General features: G+C 41.1%; 1 protein-coding gene across 3 annotated transcripts; it reads right to left on the reverse strand.

Annotated features, from left to right (window-relative positions):
- Window positions 1–1,286: 1,286 nt before the first annotated feature.
- LOC123499370 (leukocyte receptor cluster member 8 homolog) lies at window positions 1,287–17,228 on the reverse strand. 3 transcript variants are annotated; one of them, XM_045247285.1, is made up of 11 exons: window positions 17,087–17,228; window positions 15,392–15,597; window positions 13,940–15,042; window positions 12,919–13,051; window positions 10,593–10,840; window positions 8,230–8,460; window positions 7,086–7,365; window positions 6,523–6,690; window positions 5,842–6,007; window positions 5,035–5,242; window positions 1,287–3,841 (listed from the first exon to the last, which is right to left on the reverse strand). In XM_045247285.1, exons 2-11 carry the CDS (start codon window positions 15,584–15,586, stop codon window positions 3,676–3,678), a joined length of 2,898 nt encoding a protein of 965 aa, XP_045103220.1. In that variant the 5' UTR covers window positions 15,587–15,597; window positions 17,087–17,228; the 3' UTR covers window positions 1,287–3,675. The 3 variants fall into 3 exon arrangements, with proteins under 3 accessions (XP_045103220.1, XP_045103218.1, XP_045103219.1); XM_045247283.1 differs by having other exon boundaries at window positions 8,230–8,490; XM_045247284.1 differs by having other exon boundaries at window positions 1,287–5,242; window positions 8,230–8,490; window positions 12,934–13,051.
- Between the last annotated feature and the right edge of the window lie 758 nt (window positions 17,229–17,986).

A 17,986-nucleotide genomic window follows, 5' to 3' on the forward strand; every position in this document is an offset into this window, starting at 1 on the left:
CAAGGGTACAGCTTTAAGTTGGCATTACTGAGAGGGACAGGCAAGAACAGTCGAGCTCTTTCTCTCTCTCTCTCTCTCTCATAATTCAGTTTGATTTGTTTCATAGTGTTAAGATATGGAGAAAGCCAGGCCAAGAGAAGAGGAGGAGGAGGTAGAGGAAGATAGGAAGAAAAAAAAGAAAAAAAAAAGTAGAACAAGAATAAATAGTTTTAAGGGTTTTCAGGGACATTTGGTGTTTTGTGGTGTTTTCAAAGGTAGGTTTGATGTTTTAAGGGTTTAAAGTCAAGGTTAGGTAAGATTAGGCTAGATTAAGTTAGGTTAGGTTAATTTAGGTTTATTGGATCCTTCATTTCCACAGTTGGGTTTAGTTAAGTTAGGTGGTGTATTAATTTCCAGTTAGGTTAGGTGCGTTTTGTCCATTTCCACAGTTAGGTTAGGTTAGGTGCGTTTTGTCCATTTCCACAGTTAGGCTAGGTTAGATTCATTATGTCCATTTCCACAGTTGTTAGGTTAGGTGTGTTGTATCCTTCATTTGCAGTTAGGTTGTTAGGTGCGTTGTGTCCTTTATTTCCTGTTATCTGTCAGCCCTCACAGCACCAGGGTGGATCATGCTGCACTTGATCTGGAAATGGTGAACCAGTTGTCTGTGGTGACATCTCTGTTGGTTTGGTGGTGAAAGTGATCAGATCTTTGATGAACTGGTGCCCCAGGGTTATGCCATCAAGTGGGGCTTACTCTCACCACGAGTTTTCCAAGGCCACAGAGATGACTGGCAGGGTTTTCAAGAGCGTTTCTCCAGGTAATAAAGAAGAAATATTGTCACTGCCTCTAGAACTGTAAAAACACCCTAAAAAATGCTTTATTCTCTCACCACGACTGATTTCCTAGGCCATAGAGATATCTGGCAGGGTTTTCAAGTGTTTTTCCAGTTAATAATGCAGAAATCTTGTCACTACTTCTAGAACTATTAAAACAGCCTTAAAAAAAAAAAAAAAAAAAAAAAAAAAAAAAAACTGGCAGGGCTTTCAAGTGTTTCTCCAGTTAATAATGCAGAAATCTTGTCACTCTACCTCTGTAACTGTAAAAAGACCCTTAAAAATGCTTTGAGAGAGAGAGAGAGAGAGAGAGAGAGAGAGAGAGAGAGAGAGAGAGAGAGAGAGAGAGAGAGAGAGGGGCAGGGGAAGATGTAGGGAGAGAGAGATGGGGGTGGGTGAGGGAGAGGTTGAGTGAAAATGGGGAAACCACCATTTCCATCACTCCCCTTGTAGGATAAGTGCAAGAACATCTCCCTTTAATATTTATTGGGTATATTTTTGTACAAAATATCTTTTTAAGCTCTTCAGTTGAGAACACCCTTCACAGCATCTTTGAAAATAATGTAGAGCTGCTTCATTATCAAAATAAATAACAGGAAAGAAAAAGGGTTACCAGTAAATCTTGCTTCTCTCTATATCTACAAGAAAATTTGTACTTAATATTAATATTTAAGTTAAATAAGTAAGATGACTTGCACATCTTGAATGGAAGTAATATTCCTACACATGAAAAATCCTGACGTGTAAGGACGTCCATGAGCTGGCGTCGACACACATCAACATACTTCCTAGCGGATAAAGTCATTATAGAAGATTAAGTTCGGCAACGCCAATTTTTGTACATTATGTACATGTTCTGACCCACACCTGACAGGAAACACCAAGTGCATCAGGAAGGGTGGCATGGTGGCATGGCTACTCTTGGTGTAGAAGAAAACTTGTGAAAAAAGGTGAGGGAAACCAACAAAATGATGGCTACAGGACAAAAAGAAAAAGATAAGTTGCATGTGGCTCATGAACCACCTGCAGAGCCTCCACCCGGGGACTATACTGCCACCGCCAGGAAGGCGTGTCGAGTGGGATGTGTCTCCGGAACACTGGACACCAACGGCCACGGCTGCTATGCTGGAACAACTGGGACGATGACACAGACTGCTACGCTGCCCTGGAACACCAATCGGCTGGAAACAGGAACGGCTGCTCTCTTGGTGCTGGAACACTTCTGGATGCTGGTGGGCTGCAGTTGTACTGCTACAGGCTGGAACAATGCTGGATAAACCTGGGAACAAGCTAATGTTCCATAACATTACAACATGAGCAGAGGGCAGCAGCAAGCTACCACTGCCAACCGCTCTACTTGAAGGAGATGCACCAGGAACTCGGGAAACCTGCTGGCGATACCCCCACGCTGCACTGCATGCCAACACTTCAGTCTCTGGAACTCCCACGCCACTATGGTGCTAACTGTCTTCAAGTCCTCCTCGTCTTTCTGGCATCACACCAGGAAACCCATCGAGATGGTCTCCCGGTGCAAATATCTAGAAGCCACCGGTCACTGCGCCCTCCCCTGGCTAATGTCACTGCTCACACTTCAAGAATTCTCAGTTTTATACAGCCACAGGCCTGTTTTCAGAGTCCTAAGGCACACTGGCACACTTCCTTTCAATGATCTTCACTGTGAATCCTGCTACTTGAACCATAAAGGGTCAGCACTACCATCTACATGAGAATGAATGAGAAAGAGAGGCGAGGAAATAAGACTGATTAATGGGGATGCAGGACCTCACTAGGGTGCTGCCTGTCCATCTTGTGGCTGAGTTTGCTTGGTGTCTTGTATCCCAATGCTGTGTGAGGCAAAGGAAGTGGTACCTGAAACTTATCCACCACAGCACAGGACAGGGACAGCTTCCACCCGCTTCCGTTGTGGTGAAGATCCTGAGGTGCCGTGCAGACCCTTAACAAACTGAAGATCCTGAGTCGCCGTGGAGACAGACAAGTTGAGAAGATCCTCTGATGCTACACTTGCTTTGCTCACTGCTAGCAACCTTCCTATACTTTGTGCACTGTGTAACTCTCTACTACCTGACGAGATGGTTCCTGAAGATGTTGCTCTTACTGATGTGCATGTGACCCATCACCAGCTTGCTGAAGTCTTCTGTTTAGTGGTGTTGATGGTGCTGGTGAGGATGACTATGGCATGGGGCATGGTGGTTTGCGATGAAGTAGTGAGAGGAAAGCGTGATGCATGCCTGACTTGTTTTCATCCTACAAGTGACAGGAGGAACAAAGTGCACAAATGAACTATAATCCAATAGCTTTAGTTCTAACACAGTAAAGGTGGTGAAAGAAATGTGTGCAGATGGTTTGTGCACACCAATACAGCCCAAGCAACAGGATTGTTCACAGACTTTAGCTTGAAAGGAATCTTGCTTTTCACAGCATTAAGAAAGCCAACCACAGTCCACAGCTTCCCAAGGTTCAGTTCCCATGTTTGGTAAGGTGTGTTTGAATTACTCAATCGCCAGCGCTTAACTGCAAATCAACTAACGCTATATACACCAACTGACTTCTGTGCTTCAATCAAAAAACGTCCACTCGACAGCATCCCAGCAAAGGTTCAGTGAACGTGATAGTCTTCACAGCTCGGAAGAAGAAATATCTTCGGCGACTCCACAAACACCGTCCAAATTTAGGTTCTTTGGTTATATTCACTTTGCACACCAGACAACCATCAACATCACACATACATACACACACCCCACCCTTGCAACTAGCCTTTTGAAGGGGAACTTGTCACTTCTGCCTTATTGCAGGCGAGATAAAAATTTTGTACAACTGTTTTCCGTGTTTCACTGAGTTCCTAGCTTGCTGGGGCTTCAGCAGACGATTGTTTGCAGTCGATTTTAGTCTTTGTCGCGTCGGTATACACCAAGCTCACGGCGCTCTCAAATTTCTGCCACTCCTCTTGAGTCCCGAGCGCCAACTCCGACCTAATAAAACTGACATCTAGACTACCCGGCCGATAGCTATAGGGAAACAAGAAGACAAGATTAAGTATCTGCACTCGCTCCTCTTCTTGTGCAGCTTATGAAGACTAAACAGGACAGCAGCAATCAGTGTCTGCTGCCACTGCTTCTGAAATAACTGATAGCATACTCACTTTCCAATTATGCAATAAAAATAAAATACCTGGAAAGAAATATACATTATATTTTGAGTAAGAGTCAAGTGTTGGAATAAAAACATCCAGTATATCCACAATAGCTTAAACATACTGAACTAAAAACAAAAAAATGGTCAAATAAGCACAATGAGGTAGGAATAATACTGGTCTCAACAAAAGAGCAATCCACACCATCAGTAGGCAAGACAAACGTGTACTGTTACGAAGAATGTCTGTACGTGTGCCCCCTCAACCCTTGGCCTCCAGACAATTGACTTATTTTCAAATTCCTGTGACAGATCTATGGACACAATTCCATCACCATTGACTCATGACACCTGTCAGACAAAACGGCAGGAAAGATGCCAAATTATTTTTTTTATGGGTGTTTTAGAATGAATGCTTACCATACCAAGAGGAGAACGGTTAAGGAAACTGGCATCAAATAAAGTGTGTGTGTGTGTGTGTGTGTGTGTGTGTGTGTGTGTGTGTGTGTGTGTGTGTTGTATTTCTGTCTCCTCAAAAACACCTGAGTAATAAGAAAAGGTGCATGAATGATATGAAGTGGAAGAGGCTGAAGAGGGAAGAATATCAATGTGAACTGTAACAGTTGGTAAGTCAGAGTGAAGATTTCCTGATGAAAGACTTAGAAGTAAGGAATCAATAGATGGTGAAAAAGCTATTCTGTGAGTACTTTAAAAAACATCAGTGATTGGTATCTGAATAGGCAACATCACAAGAGAAGGCACAGGGACTGATTACAACAGCTGCTATGACAATTCATAAATCTTGCATTACAACGAACACTTCACAAGAGTATAAAGTTAAACGTTTATTAATCAAATGCAGTCTGGCTGTAATAATTCTAATAACTATTCATTATAGCTTGTTCAATCAAATCTACCTAACTTCAAGAGCATTAGACTGGCAATAAAAATAAATTCCCCTGTCCAGTGTATGAGTGAATATAAACTTGAGAGCTTTGAAGCAAATAGAAATATCAACAAACTGAGTGTACTTAGTGGTATTTCAAACAGGTTACCATGGAATACAAACCCTTTAAGCATTGCCCTGAGAGCCTGCCTCCGCTCCCTGTCAGCAAACCAGTCAACAAGGTAGCCTGCCATCTTGGGGGCGACACGATACAGCTTGAAGAAGCGGTGGTAGTTCCCCAGCGACCAGGCGGCGCGCAGCTTGAGGGAGAAGCCGATGCACTCGTTCTCTTTCTGTTCGCTGGACAGGCCGGCCATGAGGGATGTGATGTCTGAGGATAAGTGCACAATGAAAGACACATTGAAGGACTAAAGCATGAAATTCAGAAACACTTTGCTCCCTCACTACTATTTTCAAAGGCCACAGATGATTAGCTAGGTTCTTTCAAGAGTGCTTCTCCTGTAGGTCATATAGAAATACTGTAAATTTATCACTAGAACCACAAAAACTCATAAAATCTGAGACTTCAATTGGAGCCTTTTCAATAAACTGGAGGTGGAGTGAAATGTTTTTGAATACGGGTCTTACAATGGGGACGCTGCAGAAAAGATGACCACAAGCTAAGGAAGCAAATAAACTATGCATTCTGATAGTCTGGGAATAACTTGTGCATACTAAACCTGTTTCAGAAACAAGACTGGGTTAGCAAGTTGACTAGCTGCAGAAAAGAATGAGAAATTTGGCATCCACACTCCTATTATACCAAGGTGTAAGATGGGCATACTTAACATTTAAAAAAGACAAGATGGGCATGCCTAATGTTAAAAAAGAGGCATGTCTAAAAAAAATTAAACAAATAAATAAAATAAATAAATAAATAAATAAAATAAATACATAAATAAATAAAATAAATACATAAAAAAGGCATACCTAATGTGTTCTTGGTGAAGATGTAGTAGAGGAGTCTGTATGCCACAAACTCCAGGGCATTCTCACCCCCAACCTCTGAGTAAAGTTGCTTCAGCTGACTCTGGCACTGGTTGAACTCCTCGTGGTCTCCCTTCTCCAGCGCTATCCTGGAATGCGTCTCGTACACCTGCCGGGGAAGAGGTGCACTGAGGGAACTTACACAAGAGAGACAAGTGTGGAAAATAAGACAACTGGAATTCCTAAATCAAGAGGTGCACATTAATGGAACTTACATATGAGATAAGTGTGGAAAATAAAACATCTGGAACTCCTAAATAATAGATGTAATGACAGAACTTTCATAGCTAGGTGGTGAAGAATAAGACAACTGGGACTCCTAAATCAAGAGATGCAATGACGGGACTAGTAGAGACAAGTGTGAAAATTAAGACATGTGGGGCTCCTAAATCAAGAGATGCAATGACAGGATTTAAATAGACAAAAACTAAGCCAAATGGGATTCCTAAATCAAAAGGTGCAACAATGGAACTTTCATAGACAAGCATGAAAACTAAGACAATTGGGACTCTTGAATCAAGAGATGAAATGATGGGACTTCCACAGCCAAGCATGAAAAAACAAGACAACAGGAACTCATAACCTGAACCACCACAAATGTTACTCAGTAGTGCAATGCCTTACCTGCACAGTGAACTCATTCCTGATACCCTGGATGGTCAGGTCTTGCCGTAAGGACTTGAGCTGGTCACATGCATACCGGTAGTCCTGATTCTTGACCCACTGACGTTTGATGTGCTCCAGCGATTTCTTGAGTGTGTCCACTGTCCTCACTGTTGATGGGTCTGGGGCCTGGATGGAAGAGGAGGAAGAGAAATAACAAAAGTGGCCTTGATAAATAACAAAAGTGGACAAAGAAGGGTAAGTGTCTGTGAGTCTGAGTATTGATGGAGAATAATGAGAATAAGGAAAGAAGAAAAGATATAGAAAAATAACAAGGATAAATGTCGGTCTACTGAAGGAGAATGAGAGAGGATAAAAGAGATATACAAGAAAAAAAAATCCAATGAGTGAGGACAAACTAGACTCAGAAAATAAATAAATAAATAAATTTAAAAAAAAATAAAAAATAAATAAATCCAAGCATTCCCACTCAAACCTTTTCCTCTTAGTAGAACACAAGACAAACCCTCAAAACCACAATAACAAACCCAAAACTCCCAGGAGAAGCTTTCCCAGAGACTCACCGCCGTCAGCCGCAAGTAATTCTTCTCAAGGGTGGTGGAGGTCCCGACGATGTGGATGGAGCTCCAGTCAATATCATCCCCATCAATAGTGAAGGAGTTACTCAGCAGCTTGGTGTTACTGATGGTCTTGGTGATGTTGAGTGGCTTCTTCTTCCTGGGCGGCCCCATGTCCAGCCCACCACTGAAGCGAGCCGCCCTCTTCTGCAGCCGCTCTGATGTGCTAAACTCAGGATCAAGGTTCATTCGCCCGTGCTTGGAGTAGAAGTGTGACTCAGCGCGACTGTTGAGGGCAGGAATCAGGTATGAGAATTTATCTTTTTATTTTCTTTGAATTTGATCTTTATTATTATTTTTTTTTTAATGTAAGAGAGGATGACCGGCCAAGGGCAACAAAAATATAAAGAAAAAGGTCCACTCAGTTGCCAGTATGAGGGAAAGTGATGTGGAGCTTGTTTTCTTTAATTTGTAAGAGGAGTATTCTGGCCAAGGGCACCAAAAAATTACCAAAAAAGGTCTACTTAAATGCCAGTCCCCAAGCAGGTCCAAGAGTTAGCCAAAAGAAATGGATAAATATCTTGAAACCTCCCTCTTAAGTGAATTCAGGTCATAGGGTGATGTGGTTCTTAACAGAACAAGCCCAGCAATAAGAAACAGGCTAATATTTGTATGGGACCATGGTAATCACTTCACTTATTGTACAACCCTGTCTTACTTAACCTGTTCATAAAGAAAGACCATGGGTATACAATAACTCATGAATTGCAACTTATCACTTGAGTAAACAATGCAAGACCAACAAAGTGAGTCTACTCATAACTTCAAAAACTTCTTATTCAAACCCTGAGTAATGAAAAGAGAACTGTGAAGTCTTGACATGCTTGAACAGACCCAGACACAATGATACTGACAACTTCCCACCACACACACACACAGGAAACAAGATAAAGTATAAAAGAAAACAAAAACTGGCCACAACATAACAAATACATGCAGACTAGAAATAAAGAGAAAGTAAGATAGCGAGAGACTAGAGACTTAAGACAGATACAAATAAACCCAAATAAAACAGAAAAACAAATAATAAACCAAGTGTGGCCCAGGAACTAAACAAAACACAACACAACACCACAGCAACACCACTGACTTGTTCTTCCCCTTCATCTTTTTGTTCCCTCGTCCTCGCCCGACAAAGGGACTGCGGCCTCGCTTATTGCTCAGCCTGATGTACCCCTTGCTCTCCTCCTCTGACCCTGAGGAGTGGCGGCGCTTGCTGTCCCGCCGAGCCCTGCGATAGGCTGGCGACCGTGACCTGGATCTTGACCTTGATGAAGAGGACCTGGATCGAGTGCGTGACCTCGACCTGGAGCGCGAAGATCTGATGGGAAGGTGTGAAGCTGGAGACTGTCTGAAGGAGAAGGTTTGTTGGGGGTCATGAGGGGAGGTAAAGGAGTAAACTATCAAGGAAGAGGGAAGGTATGAGGGGAGACTGTCTGAAGGGAGGGTTTGGTAGGGTCATGAGAGGAGCTGAAGGAGTAATCTGTCTTGGATGTGGAAAGGTGTGAGGTGAGACTGTCAAGGAGAAGGTTTGGCATGGTCATGAGGGGAGGTGAAGGAGTAAACTGTCAAGGAAGAGGGAAGGTGCAAGAGGAGGTTTGGTATGGTCATGAGAGGAGGTAAAGGAGTAAACTGCCAAGGAAGAGGGAAAATGAGAGGGGAGACTGTCTAGAGGGATGGTTTGTGGGGATCATGAGGGAAGGTGTAGGAAAAAAATGTCTTGGAAATAGGAAGTTTTAGGAGCTCATAAAAAAAAACTGTCTTGGAGGTAGGAAGGTATAAGGCTGGAAACTGTCTGAAATGAGGTTTTGGGAGCTCATAAGGGGAGGTATAGAAAAAAAAAAAAAAAAAAAAAAAAAAAAAATGAAGATTTGGGAGACTATAAGGAGAAATACAGGAATAAACTGTCCTGGAGGTAGGAAGGTATGAGAGGACACTGTCTGAGGGGAGGTATGGAAGCACATGAGGGGAAATGAACTAGTAAACTGCCTTTAAGTATGAAGTTTTGAAGCTCATGAGGGGAGGAATAGGAACAAAGTGACTTGAAGTGAAAAGATGTGAGGACAGACAGTATGAAAGGAAGGATTTATGAGAGGTTCACAAGGGAAGGATATACTAAAGAGAGAGATACTAGGGAACTATAGAGGAATCATGAGTTAATGTATGGTACAAGAAACATGAGAAATAAAGTTCTACAGAGCAATGCATGAGTTACATAAGGTTTACTGTCTATCTAAAGGGCAGTGGATGAGTTACGGAAGGCTCTACATGATGAGTGAGAAAAGACAGTGATATATCTAACACTGATAAAAAAAAAAAGGTACAAAACACAGGGAAATATAAGATAAAGAGAACATTTGGGCTATCTACAGGTCATACACAAGAATCTGGAAATCTAAGTTATAAAAGCATCAATACTTCCATTACAGTTTGATTAAATTTGCACCCTGTATTTATCTCATCCTGGACACTATTCTGGTCACAGTTTTAGTTTCCCCCTTTGATAAAAACTGAGAAGCTACTTTGTCTTTCATCCCACTATGTCTTGGAATGCTGATGGATGTCTGACTGTCTAACCTGTGAAAATTTAACCTTGTCAAATGATGAATAGGTGAAATAAACCGTGATATGGGAGAATATACCTGTCACTTTTCTCGTTTAAATTGCAGTTCTAATCTTTTTGTTTAAGCTTGTTTCTATTGACTTATTTCTATCTTGCTCTCCTCCCTATCAACCTCAAGTGGCAGTAACGAATCTTTACTTTACCAATCTAACCTTACCATTCCTCACAAAACATTCCTTCATCACCTATCTTAACCCTGTCTTCATCCTCTCCAAATGTTCAAACAGCTCTTCTTACTCTAGCACTATTCCCAACACACATTCTTACCAAAACATTTCTTCCTTACTCAACCTCTTCAGTATTGGTATCCATTTTCACCACAATTTTGGAGTATGATTATACTATTTTATTGACATTAAGAAGGCTCTATGGAGGTCAGAAGATTAATGGGCCAGAGTCCTCACTATTTCAATCCCCACCTAGGTTTCTGAAGCTGTATAAAATTGCCAAAAAGTAAGCAAAATAAATATGAAAACAAGTCATGGTACTGAAGGGGTTAACTCTTACACCTAACCATGACCTACATTCCTGCCTTCACCCAAACATTCCTTCCCTCTCTAGTCCTGACATATATCCTAATCAAAAACATTTACTTCCTTAACTCTTACACCTCCAAATCATGACCTACCTTCTGCCTTCACCCCAAAATTACACCACAATCCCTAATCCTGACATACATCCTAATCAAAAACACTTCCTTAACTCTTACATCTCCAAACCATCACCTACTTCACTACCTTCAACCAGACATTCCTCCCCACTCCTTTACTCCCAACACACACCTCCAGGCAGGCAAAGCAGGCAGCAGGCAGTACTATTACAACACTCACTTGACACTGTGCACAGAGTAACCCAGAGACATGTGCTGTTTCTTGTAGTTTGGCTTCTTGCTCTGTGGTGTCTTGATGGGACTTGGTGTGCCCTCGGAGGCTGAGTTGTTGTTGCTGCCACCGCTGCTCCCGTTAGTGATGGTGTTGGTGGTGTTGGTGTTGTTGGTGGCGTTCCAGTTCTTGATGTGTGAGAGGAGGTTGGCGGTGGATTCGCTGTGTATGCTCGGCAGTGACTCCTCGTCCCAGTTCTGGAAATTATTTGTGTTGAGTGAGTCTTGTGTGTTGTGTTGTGTTGATTTGTTGTTGCACGCTTATCCCTTCAGTACTAAGATACATTTTTACCTTGAGATCTGTGTATGATTAGACCATTTTATTGACGTAAGGAAAAGTCTACGGAGGTCAGAAGATAAACAGGCACAGTCTTCACAATGTTAATCCCCCACAGGAGTTCATGAAGCTGTATAGAATCGCTATAGTAACCAGAATGAAAATGCAAACACGTCACGGAACTGAAGGGGTTAATCGTGTGCTGTTTATGGGAACGCAGTAAAAAAGTGCACAATGAATGAATAAAATGTCCTCAACTAACAAACACTAACTGTACCATAAACTAAACATAAAATAAAATAACATAACATAACAAAACCTCAACTTAACTTCACCTACACAAACACTTACCTAACCAAGCTAATCTAATTCAATCAAAACCTGAACAAAATAAAAAAATAGATAAAATAAATACATAAATAAATAAAATGCAAATCTAACCAAATACAATCTAAACAATCCAACCTAAAAAAAATTAACCTGAACAAAGAAAAAAATAATAAACAAAATAAATAACGATAAAATAAAATAAAACACAGACTTGTCCCTTAGTGTCGACCGGGGAAAATCGGACCGTCCAACGAACCGGTACAATTCGGACCGCCTCATTCTTATTTACAATAAATTCATATATAAATTTCTTTTTGAAGTTTTGAGCATTTCATGATAGAAAGTAACTATTTTCACATTTCTTGTGCAGGTTTGATAAAAAAAAAAAAATTGATACAGGAAAGAAATTACAATGATATGACTGAAAGCACTGAATCGTAGCCAAAAAAAAAGTGCGGCAAAGTTTGTTTACCAAATCAGTGGTTTCGGCGAACTTTGTTGTGGCGGTCAGACGCGGCTAACTATCCTCTTCCAAATTGATGATTATAAAGTGTTTAACCTCTACTTTAACATGATTTCATCAGCAATACTTTATTTAGCTTCGTTTTCTCACAATTAACGCTCACTTTTTGGTTCAATTTACCCCGGTAAGGAAAATGCGGCCGGGGGAAATCGAACCGGTAGTTTTTAGTGCGCAATTGTTTATATTTTGAGAATATGCATTAATATTTTGCCCTGTGCCATCTTTGGCTTATAAAGGGGATTGCTTACTCATTATATACCCAATAATGATTATTAGGATAATTAGGGTAATTTAGGGAAATTTTTAATGAAGACTATAAGCTTATAAAGGACTTCAAAAAGCTAGGAATTGTTCGCTCACACTCTCTCTACAGGCTAGCGAGCTCAATAATCTACGGAAAAATGAATGTGGAAACCAATGAGCAGTATTTTTATACAAAAAATCAGCTCCCTGTTGCTCGCTAGCCTGCAGAGTGGGAAGGAAAATTAACGTGACCAGTCTTTTGACACCCTGAGCCTATACCGTTTTTACTCAGCTGATCCTCTTTCGTCTGCTAGGAGTGCCCATTAGTAATATATATGCATATAATCTGCTTATTATATGCTTATGTATCACTTCATAGGGACCTTATAAAAGTACCTTTCACATTCAGAATAAATAATCTTCTTACTGAATACAATAACTTCGTGTTACACCAAAACATTGGCTAAAGTAACCAAGTAAATGAGTAGGCTATAAAGTCTATGAGTAACAGTTTTTTGTTCTACACTGTTTCTTGCCATTGATTTTGTTATTTTGAATGTGAAAGGCTCAATGTTTATGAAATAAAACTTTTTTTTTTGAAGAATTATATCCATTTTTATATACATTTTTTTTTTTTTTTTTTTTTTGCATTCATAAAGGGTGGTTCAAATTACTCCATGGGTGGTTCAGTTTACCCCGGTGGGGGGGGGTTCACATTACCCCATTTTTTGATAACTGTGAACCACACTTATTATTTCAAAGCTGAAGAATCTGCTATGAATGATTTTTTTTTGTTAGCGATTTAAAGGCAATAACTTACTGATGTTTTCATAAAATTTTGTAAGTTCATCTTAATAAATGTGGGAACAGTATCAAAGTTTGTCAAAATCTGGTCCAAATTACCCCGGTCGACACTACCTTGGTCCAAAGAGTGCCGTTGTTTGCTGCCTGGGTGAGTTTCCCTTTGAGGCAGATTTCCACCTGATCCTTGTCCAGTTCTGTCTGGCAGCGGGCAAAGCAGCGCCCCACGTAAGCTCTGCCAAGGAGGAGGAGGAGGAGGAGGAGGAGGAGGAGGAGGAGGAGGAGGAGGAGGAGGAGGAGGAGGAGGAGGAGGAGGAGGAGGAGGAGGAAAAAAAAAAAGGAAGAGAAACATTAATGAGAAAATCCGACACGACATTGAGTGACAAAAATGAAAACCTACGTATGCCACTATTTTTTTTCTACCTTACGATTAACACTTCAAAATTTTTCAACTTAATTGAAAACCTATGCACGTCATTTTTATTTTTTTTTACCTTATGATTAACACGACCAAAATATTTCACCATGAGCTGGAGAGATTAAAGTAAAAACCTACATGTTAATTCTTTCTTACCTTACAATTAACCCTTCACAAAAATTCCTTCTCCATTTATCACTTTCTTCAATGCATTCAGTAAGCTTAAGAGTGATTGCAAAAGTTTTCTTCTGCTATCACCTCCTCCATGAATCTATAGAGTAACTGGCTCAAGGAATGTAAATAAAAGTAGAACAACACGAAAATAAAGAAGACGATACATTAACTAGACAACTAAACAGACTAGAGTTACAACCAAACACTCTCTCTCTCTCTCTCTCGGACCTGCTTGGGGGCTGGCATTCTGAGAAGGTAAATTTGCTTAATTTTGTTGTGGTTGTTGTTCTTACCCAGATTCCTCCTCTTACACAAAAAAAGGAAGAAAAATTAGAAAAACAGCACTACTCACTCTACCCTCATACTCACACCTGATTCCCATCTCCCCAAAAATAGATAATAAATAAAAATATAAATAAATAATAAACAAATAAATTTTTTTTAAAAATAATAAATAAAATAAATAAATAGATAAATAAAGTAAATAAATAGGAAAAAAGGAAGCACTAGGAACACCTGCCACACACTCACTTGAGGCTCTCGGGCCAGTCACCAGTCGCCACCAGGCCCGTCATGCCCTTGATCTCCTTGAGGCAGGTCTTCTCAGCAGCCTTGTTCATCAGACTTTGCTTCTCGGTGGTGTTTTGGAAGATGTTCATTGCGCTCTGGCCAGACGCTGCGTTCTCCTTCTCGTTCATCATGTTGTTGGGGTCATGGTGCTGCTGTGGGGGGGGCAGCTGTGGTGGGGGTATCTGCTGCTGCACTGGCTTGTCCAGGTGCTGCATCTTGGTCCAGGGGTTGTTGGACATAATCACATTGTTCTTGTTCTTCTTGTTCTTTTTCTTGCTGTTCATGTTCTGCATTTGCTGCTGTTGCTGCTGCTGGGGAATCTGCTGCAACATCTGTTGTTGTTGTTGTTGTTGTTGTTGTTGTTGTTGTTGCTGCTGCTGTTGCTGTTCATTTTGCTTCTGCTGCTCCTGTTGTTGATGTTGCTGCTGTTGCTGGAGCTGCTGCTGCTGTTGTTGTTGCTGCTGCTGCTGCTGCTGCTGCTGTTGTTGCTGGTGCTGCTGCTGTTCCTGCTGCTGCATGCCCTGCTGCTGCTGGAAGGCATTGTAGCCCAGTCCCTTCTTACTGGGCAGGTTGAACTTAATGGGACCAGACGACACTGTAGAAGGGCCACTGCGACCCATTGGAGGCTGATGGTATGCCTGAGGGGACTGCTGTGGGGGCTGCTGCGGGGCCTGAGGACCTTGGGGCCCATACCAGCCGCCCCCATAGCCAAACCCATCATAGCCTTGGCCGTAGGGAGCACCATAGCCCTGACTGTAGCCGTGGTTGTAGTCCTGCACATAGCCCTGCATCTGGCCACCTCCTGCTGCCTTATCCTGCCCCTTGTCACCACCCTTCTGGTTGCTCTGGCCCCCCTTACCCTGCTCCCCCTTGCCCTGTGTGCCAGGGGGTGGTGGGCCGGGAGGCAGTGGAGGGTTGTTGTCACTGACTGAGTTGTTGCCATTATTCTTCTTGTTATTGTTATTGTTGTTGCTGTTGTTGTTGTTGTTAGTGTTGGATCCATCACCCTGTGGCTGGGGTGGCCCTGGCATCCCTGGGGGCACTCCATAAGCCCAGGGGGATTGCTGCAATGGTGCAAAGACAGTGTTGTGAGGGAAAGTGTACAGGCTCTATCATTATGTACTCGTACTTATAACACTGAAAAACCCAACACACTCACTCACTCCCTCTCTCTCTCTCTCTATCAGTGCAGCATGACCTTGACTACACATAATCACTTTCTCTTTCTGAGTTTTCAAGGTTAAAGAAAATCTGACTCATTCTCTCTCCCTCTCTCTCTTTCAGTACAATATGACTGATAATGCAGCTCAGAAATAAACAAATCACTTCCAAAAGCAACATAAACCTAACCTTACGGGGGAAAAAACAACACAAATATATATAAAGCACAAGCATCTGTCTCTCTCTACTCACGTAACCACTATAAGGGCCATATCCACCTGGCCCACCATAGCCATTCCACCCTTGCTGTGGGGGGCCGGGGGGACCAGGGGGGCCATTGTAGGTGTTGGGGTAGCCTCCATAGGGCATGAACCAGCCACCACCACCCTGCGCACCACCGCCACCGCCGCTGTGCCAGGCTGCCATGCCGTGTGGGTTGTTGTTCATTGCTGCATCAACTGTGAGGGAACAAATTCAAATGTAACGGATAAGATAGGCAAGATAATTAGTCATCAGTATTCAAGTTAGTGGTGAGGATAAGGGTGTGTCTGTTAGGTAAGGTTAAAAATGACATTCAAAGGGCTAATAGGTTAAGATTACAATTAAAAACTAATAAGTAAAGAGTCTGAGGTTAAAAGCTGTTTAAGACTTTGAGCCTAAGAGTTGGTTAAGACTAAGTAAAGAACTGTTAGGTTAAGAGCAGATAGGTTAAAGATCTGTAAGGATAAGACTGTGAGGTTATGAGTTGTTAAGACTGTGATGTTAAAAGTTGTTACATTAAGGTTGTGAGGTTAAAAGCTGTTACGTTAAGAATGAGATTAAAAGCTATGTGGAAGATAAATGAATGCCAATAACTAGAGACTGTGCATGAGGGCAAGACACAACAAAAATGGACATGACAAAAGAGATTAACGCAAAAAAATAAATAGAAAAAATAAATATGGATGTCAAACAAAACCGCAAAAATGTAAATTCCAGCAATAAAGTAGGGAAAATACAGGCATTACTTCAACACTTTAAAAAAATGAAAATGTATCCATGGGGTTTTATCTTACAAGTTTGCCAAGTTTTCAGAAGGCAGAGTTGAAATGTGTATCTGATTATGTGAGGACAGTTATATTTATCATTATTTAAAAATGTCATATTTCAAACTTGTATGTATGTATGTGTGTTAGCCCCCTTCAGTACCATGACGTATTTCCATATTCATTCTCCTTTCTATTTAATGATATTTTACAGCTTCGGATAATTGTGAGGGATCAATATATATAAAAGACTGAGGCCATTAACCTTCTGACCTCCATAGACCTTTCCTAATGTCAATAAAATAGTCTAATCGTACACAAATCTCAAGGTAAACATGTGTCCCAGTACTGAAGGGATTAACCTGAAGATATCGACAACAGATAACACAACCAGGTAACATCTAAGCAAGTTTCCACGCCAGAAGTCTGTACGTATGTCTTAATAGCAATTCTGTACAATGTGCACGTCATTATCACAGTTCTTATCTATTTCCCTTCTTTATCCTCTATTTTATTTTTCTCTTCGACGCCATTTCTTTTCCCTTCCGTTAACCATGGTCCACCTCACAAGCCAAAATCTTTACCCTCCCTCTTATCATTAATTCACCACCAAACTAGATGGGAAAAAAAAAAAACACCACCTGAATATACCTGCGAGATGAGTAATTAACACATTTTCCTTACGAATTGACAAAACACCTACTATATTATTAAAAGCACTTCAAGCAAACAAACAGCAATAACAGCAACCACACAGTCCACAAACACACACACGAACAAACAAATCTTGAAATTACGACGTACGACCAATATTTTGACCACCAGGCCGCCACTCAGTCTTATTAGGTAGCATGTTTATTTAATCCAATTATTTCCTTTATTTCTCCCACCACAGTGTCACAACCCCCACTAGGACACTCACCAGTTCCTTCTGCACCTATGGGATGTGTTGCTGGGGTCCTATGTCCTCCCAGAACAACACAGGACTTGAAAATATAAAGTGTTTTCCTTTCCTGCTCGCCTTCTCGCTCACTTTGCACAAGATGGTGGTCGGCCAGTAACTGTTGCCAATTCTCACCTTCCAACGCTTTTTTTTCACAATTTAAACCTATCACAAAACAATTAATTAAGAAAATATAATGATAAAGTGTGAAGAATAAAAGTACGTATGAATAAAGAAATATAGGAAGAGGGAATATAATTCATGTCATATCACAGAGAGTCGTTAAAAAGACATAATTCAGAACGTGTGTGTTCACTATATCATAAATCGTTGCAAATACGACATACATACGTGCAGAGTTAGATAAAGATACCAGTACAACTCACATCAAGTAATGGAGAGCTGTTATAATTTATGCAACTTCATCAAACAATCATTAAAACGTAAATGAATTGTTGCCTTGAGCCGTCTGTCACTACTGGCGATACATGAATGAAAACTTTTTCTTTTAAACTCAACTGAAGGGCATGATTTCTTTAGCCATCTATTTATCAATCTCTCTATACCTACCACCTATTCCTGATAAAACCCCCAAAGACAACAGGGCTACAGTTCAATAGAGCAACAACCGTCTATCTTCTCTCTAATCTAATCTACTAAGGTGTCATTCTCAGTACTCCATCAAAGAGGCGACTGTGACATAACCCGCCTCTGAGCATAACCCAGGCAGAGAAAGGTGATGGCAGAGCTGTATATTCAATTTCCTTCACTGACGTTTGTGAAAATTATGCATAATAACTAATTACTTATTCTAAATACTGAATGATGGCAAAGAACAGTTAGCTACACACATTAAAAGACGAGAGGTACGCACACTGG

This window comes from Portunus trituberculatus, chromosome 49 (assembly GCF_017591435.1).
Source record: "Portunus trituberculatus isolate SZX2019 chromosome 49, ASM1759143v1, whole genome shotgun sequence".
NCBI lineage: Eukaryota > Metazoa > Arthropoda > Malacostraca > Decapoda > Portunidae > Portunus > Portunus trituberculatus.